The sequence below is a fragment of the Phalaenopsis equestris genome, unplaced genomic scaffold (assembly GCF_001263595.1).
Source record: "Phalaenopsis equestris unplaced genomic scaffold, ASM126359v1 Scaffold001083, whole genome shotgun sequence".
NCBI classification, from domain to species: Eukaryota; Viridiplantae; Streptophyta; class Magnoliopsida; order Asparagales; family Orchidaceae; genus Phalaenopsis; species Phalaenopsis equestris.
Genome location: NW_018165522.1, coordinates 197739 through 203939, shown reverse-complemented (window position 1 = coordinate 203939; position 6201 = coordinate 197739). Strand labels below are relative to the sequence as shown.

At 37.8% G+C, this 6201-nt stretch overlaps 1 protein-coding gene across 1 annotated transcript; it reads left to right on the top strand.

Moving 5' to 3' along the window:
• The first annotated feature begins 3688 nt into the window (after nucleotides 1–3688).
• On the top strand, nucleotides 3689–6201 carry LOC110033068 (protein NUCLEAR FUSION DEFECTIVE 4-like). The gene is made up of 2 exons (XM_020736928.1): nucleotides 3689–4827; nucleotides 5772–6201. Exons 1-2 carry the CDS (start codon nucleotides 3689–3691, stop codon nucleotides 6199–6201), a joined length of 1569 nt encoding a protein of 522 aa, XP_020592587.1.

Here is a 6201-nt window from a genome sequence, read left to right as displayed (position 1 = left end):
TTGTGACTTTACAAAATCATTATAAATATATAAATCTGGGTTCATAAATTCTTGCATATTAAAAGTTGCATCAAGTTTTTGGCGTCATTGCTGGGGGTTTAAATCTTCTAGTAGTAGTGTCAAATTCTTGTATTTTTAGGTATATAAAAAAGTCGCTGTCACATCTCGGATCTTGCATGTTCTCACAACAGGTATTAACATCTTAATTGACCAAATCAAGAAGTAAAGAAAGTATAAGGTTTGAAATCATTACAACTTCTTTCAACATTGAAGTCTAATGCTTCACACAACTTCCTTTAAATACTTAATCACTTATCATTTTAAGAAAAAAAATAAGGAAAACTACTTAGAATCCATGGAGAAAACACAACCACTCATGAGTTTAAAAGTAGAAATCATGCACACAAACAGGAAATCTAAATTAAAACCAAATGTAGTCACAAAGATAAACACTTATCTCAAATCCTCTCCACCAAATGTCTTGAAGTTCCTTTGAATTTTCTTCATTCCCTAGCAATAAAAACTAACTCTCAAAATAAAAAGAAAGTAGTCGGCGGTGGCTGCAGCGAGCAGCGACAATGACAGTGGTTACTTAGATGAATGCTAGTTGTGGATGTCTAATGGTTGGTCTCAGCAGTTTGCTTTGATGATCCAAGTCTTTTTTATGAAAATCCAAAAGGTGCCTTAATGTCTCTTCAAAATGTGTCTCCATTTATTGAATCTTCCAAGTTTTGCCTCTGTCAAAAGCCTATTGAATGTATTTTCGTGTTCATTAACCTTACCCCATGGTTTTACCAAAAGTTCTTTCAAACACTATTCAAAAATTTGTCCAAATTCATTGAATCATTAAGTAACTGCCTCTAGGGCTTAAGTGCAAGATATGTCTTAAGCACAACTCTCTCTAAATAACTGATGCTTAGGCGCGACTCTCTCTGAATAAGTGACGCTTAGGCACAAGTCCTGAGCATTTAGGTGCCTCAGTTCAAAGTTGCTCGATCACAGGTCACTTCATTAAGATGATTTGTAGGCAGCATATGAGCAGAAATAAAATAATTCCATGCCTTTACAGTGGCATCCAACTTCGAAGTGAAAAAGTTAACTCTCCTTTCATTGATGTATTTACACTAAGCATGGCTAGAAGAAGAATAATCAAAATAATATAGTATTATTTAAACCCTGAAGGAATAAAACATAAGAGCATTCAATACTTTAAAATATACTTACAGACATAGAGCAAGAAGAGTTTACTTAGCCACTGTGGCAGACACACAAAGTTAAATTACAAGTAGAGAGAAGAAGAAGAAGAAGAAGAAGAAGAAGAAGAAGAAAGACTAGCTTAATTCGCTCTGCCTCTCATAAGAGAAGAAAGAGCAATATATAGACAGGAGAGAAATACATTTTCGTCATTGCTGACACATTAAACAAGTGTAGGATATAATTGATACTTTCTGGTGGAGAGCTGACAAGATTCTTTCATTGATGGTGGATGCATACATAGCATAAATAATGGAATAAGTGGCTCCCAATTTTTCATGCTGTCGATTTTGTTGGCCAATCGACTTCTTTAGTTTGTCAGCCAACTTTGGATTCTACTCAGAGGGAGTTATGAGGCAATGGACCTTAGTGGCTCACATGTCGTGTACTTTATAACCCTCGGTGAGTACTCTTTAATCATGCTTCTTTTGATTTCTTAGATTTTCTCAAGATTCTCGTTGATGCATTTTTTATATATAATATGTATGAGTTTCTTGACCCAATTCAAGTTCATTTCAAAAATAGGTTCAAACTAAAATTTGACTTATGAGTGTTTGTCGTGATAGAAAAAAAAAACAAACTAAAATGTGATTTATGAGTGTTTGTTGTGATGAAAAAAACCATAAAATCTCCTATAAACTGAAGTTCTTACATGGAAAACTTGAAAAGAGAAAAAAACCACGAAGCTTGGTTAGGTTGAATAAAATCCACTATAAACTGGAGGTTACATGCAAAATTCTGTCTTACAGATGGGAAAGAGCTAGACAATCTTTCTATTTACAGTGTCAGTGCGTGAACAATCTCATCTCAAGGAATGGGCGATGACTGATGGATATTGGCAGTGGCTGATAGTGGTGGTTCATGGTGGTTAATGACGATCGACCGCTGCAGGAGTGATGCTAGACTTAAGCTCTTTCTCAAAGTTTCAAGCTCTCCTCCCCTCTCATTAGAGCTGTGGGGCTTTATGTAATGAAAGAATATGAAACAATCTGATCAAACGATCTAGAGAGGTTTCCTTAATCTGATGAAGTTTGATGAACATCTGAGGGACTTAATAATGTCGAAATTGAGCAATCTTGAGCCGTCAGATTCGTCTTATCGAGATGCTCGATTCGACCCTAAGCCGACCAGAATCGACATCCATTTGATCTTCCAAATACGTCTGGAAAGCTTTCAAAAGTGGTTTAATTACTTGATCTAAGCTTGATTTTACTTTGATTGGATCAACTTTGGTATCCTTGGTATGTCTCATCGAGCCGGTCAGTTTTAATACAAGTTGAATTTTTAACATTCCTTATTACAAAGATTGCTTTGATATCCGTGCGATATCTTGAGATTTGTGTCGAATTGAGATTTGTGTCGAATGATGGAGATTTGTTGATAGCGTATTGACGTGTAGTGTTAATAAGGGTGCTGCAAGGTAATTTAGTTTTAAACAAATACATAAACAAATAAATAAATAAATCTGCAAAAAGTCTTCTACTCGGCTCCTCCCACCGCTCGGCTTCCTGTAGTCGGTAATCGTTGGATCGACGAGGCCCGCTCGTCAGACTCCTCAGGGTGCGAGTAGCTGGTCGATGGGAACTATATATCGGTCGCCCAAATCTTCGTACTGTCGGCCTTCTCGGCCGATCAACTTCCTTGTTTTGTCAACCAACTTCATATTCTAGTCGGAGGGAGTTATTTGGCAATAGATCTTACCGGCTCACGTGTCGTGTTTTTTAACCCTGGGTGAATCCTCTTTGATAAAGCCTTTTTTTGATTCCTCACATTTTCTCAAGCTTCATGTTTACATAAAATATATTTGACTTTCATGATTCAATCCAAGTTCATTTCAAAAATTGGTTCAAGCTAAAATTTGATTTACGACTGTTTGTTTGTCGTGATATAAAAAAAAAAAATAATAATAATAAAACGACTAATTTCTTAGACGATTTTATACCTCAAAATAGCATCATTAACCATATAAAAATTCAATCAAAGAATTGCATATCAGTTAATTAGAAAAAAATTATGGGTTTTGGTAGCCGGAGAGCATGCCCGTAACGTCCAAGGCACTCTTTTTATACACGAGCTAAACAATATAGAACGTTTCCACATCACAAGCGATACCGCATCCCTCTATCGTCGGACAAACATATTACATATGTGCCAACGTATGTAAAATAAATAAATAAATAAAATAGTTGAAAAATAAAAACAGCACAGACCCACTTCGAAACAATACGAAAAAAACATATTTCGCGAACTATATTTAAATACAGTACATTTTATAATGTTTCCTGCACCATCATTTCTATATAATTAACACCAATAATCTCATTATTTTTAAAAACTTATCTCCCCTCCTCTACTTCTCTGCATAAAAACTGAGAGAAGTAAACGTAGTCCAAATTCACGTCCACACGCACAAACAGGGAACAAAACAAGCTCCATGCCTGTGCGTCCATGGCTAACTCTAGCCACCGTCATATGGCTTCAAGCCATCAGCGGCACGAACACAGACTTCCCAGCCTACTCTTCCGAGCTCAAGTCTCGGCTTGACATAACCCAAGTTAAGCTGAACAACCTGGCTTTCGCCTCTGATGCCGGCAAGCTCTTCGGCTGGTGCGCGGGCGCCGCCGCCGCCCGCCTCCCTCTATGGTCCGTTCTATCCATCGGAGTCATTCTCGGGGCAATTGGCTACGGCGTACAATTCCTCTTCACGTGCAACATCATCCCATCACTCTCTTACGCACAATTTTTCTTCCTCAACATGCTTAATGGAAACAGCATTTGCTGGTTTAACACGGTGGGCTACATAACCATCATGAGACAGTTTTGGCCAGAGGATCATGGGACAATTATCGCGCTCACGACGAGCTATACTGGTCTGACGGCTAAGATTTACGTAGCCTTGGCTGACCTTATAGTTGGGAAGTATAATGCGGCGGGTAGTGAGAATAGAATATATCTGCTTCTCAATGCTGTTACGCCAGTTGTGATAGGGTTGTTGGCTGTAATGACGATTTGGACGATGAGGGAGAAGCAGAAGGATGTGAAGGTGGGGCTTGGGATGATGTTTGGCATCGCGGGAGTAACAGGGACGTATGCGGTGATAGAGGCGACGGTTCCGGCATTGCATAATTCTTCCGGAGTTATGCCGGAGACAATATTGCTGGTGCTGGTGGCGGCGGTGGTTTTGGTTCCGGTGTCGAAGTTAGGGGAGTGGGTGGCATGTAGAGGAAGAGAGGAGGGGAAATTGAGTGTGGAGGTGAGGGAAGTTGTGGAGGTGAGGGAGGTTGGGGATGTGGAGGGAGGGAAGAAAGAGGAGGAGGAGGTGGCCGCGGTGGAGATGGAGGTGGCGGGGAGGAAGGGAAGTGTGAGAGGAGTGTTGGAGTTGATCAAGCAGCTGAATTTTTGGGTGTATTTTATGGTGTATTTATGCGGGGCGACGCTGGGATTGGTGTATGGGAATAACCTGGGGCAGATATCGCAGTCACGAGGTGTGTCGAAATTTATCATGATCTCCATATATTCTGCTTTCGGATTCTTTGGGAGGCTTGCGACTGCGCCACTCTCCATCTTCTCCGGGTTAGTTATTTGTTGATATAACATATTTTACTATATTATTTTATATAAATGCTTTTGAGTGGGGAATATTTGTTGTAAATTATGACAATTTATAAACATATGATGTAATTTTAATATATTTATATATTTTTATCACATAAATTTTAATATTTATACATATAACACCCATATAATTATCATACCATAAATAATACTATTAATAAATATACATTAAATTAATTTTTTCTTTTCATGCATTGATTTTGATGTGTTGCAATATATACATAAATACATAAGAAGTATGTAGTATGTATGTAAAGTCAGTCTTTAAACTAAGATTAGAGTACGCTACCTCACAAAAAATTTCAAAATTTTATCAACTAAACTAATGGAGCCATATCATAGTTCTTACTTACATTTAAGAGATAATTGTTGTGAGAAAAGTATAGAATAAATCGGAATTCATAACATTATGCATGTGTACATAATAGTAGATGATAGATTAAGAAAATAATTGATAAAATGTAATATTTGATAAGTCTGCATGAATGTAATATTTGATAAATTTATAATCATATCATATGATAGATAAGAGAATAATAATTGTCACGCCCATTTGGGCATAATTTCTGGCCTCCTTTGAAAATTAGAGAAGCAATCATTACCGTATAAGTAGCCGTGAAAATGTTTGTCAAATCATGTTGTGTCCTGTTGGCAAGAGATTAGCGCTAATCGCAATGCTAAGAGATGGCATTAATTTATTGGGCATCAGTCAATTAATTTGGCCACATATTTTTGGCTAATATTAGCTTGCATTCACACGGAAATTAAAGTTTATTTTCTAGTTTCATTTTTGCCCACAAAATTTAATAATATTGTTGGGAGATTTTAAAATACAAATTAAATACATTATTCAAATTGGCGTATTGAATTCTTAATTTTTGTTTGCCTGCAAAATGAAACAGGAGGAAGTTTAACATATCAAAAGTTGGCGCCATAGGTGTCTTGATGGTTTTCATGTCTGCTTCATTCTTCATCCCCCTTAGCTCCAGAAACGGTTCTCTGTTCCTGAGCACAGCCATCATAGGCGGCTGCTCCGGCGCTATATCCTCCATTGCCGTCTCTGTTTCCGCCGAACTCTTCGGCCAAGAAAACTTCGGAGTGAATCATAACATTGTTATTTCAAATATTCCAATTGGTTCTTTTCTCTTCGGCTCCATTGCTGCGCTCATCTACGATGAGCGAGAGAATGCGCGTGCCGGAAGGGACAGGATTTGCGTTGGAACCGACTGCTACAGGAAGACATTCATCATTTGGGGCTGCATTTGCTCTTTTGGGACTGTTTTATGTTTTGTTCTTTTTTCACGAACGAGAACACCATTAATTCGTAGATAG

Excerpts from the sequence above, each read along its gene's own strand:
- LOC110033068 (XM_020736928.1), top strand. The coding sequence starts at position 3,689 with ATGCCTGTGCGTCCATGGCTAACTCTAGCCACCGTCATATGGCTTCAA. Across the intron at positions 4,828-5,771 it reads CCACTCTCCATCTTCTCCGG|GAGGAAGTTTAACATATCAA; the intron begins GTTAGTTATTTG and ends AAAATGAAACAG.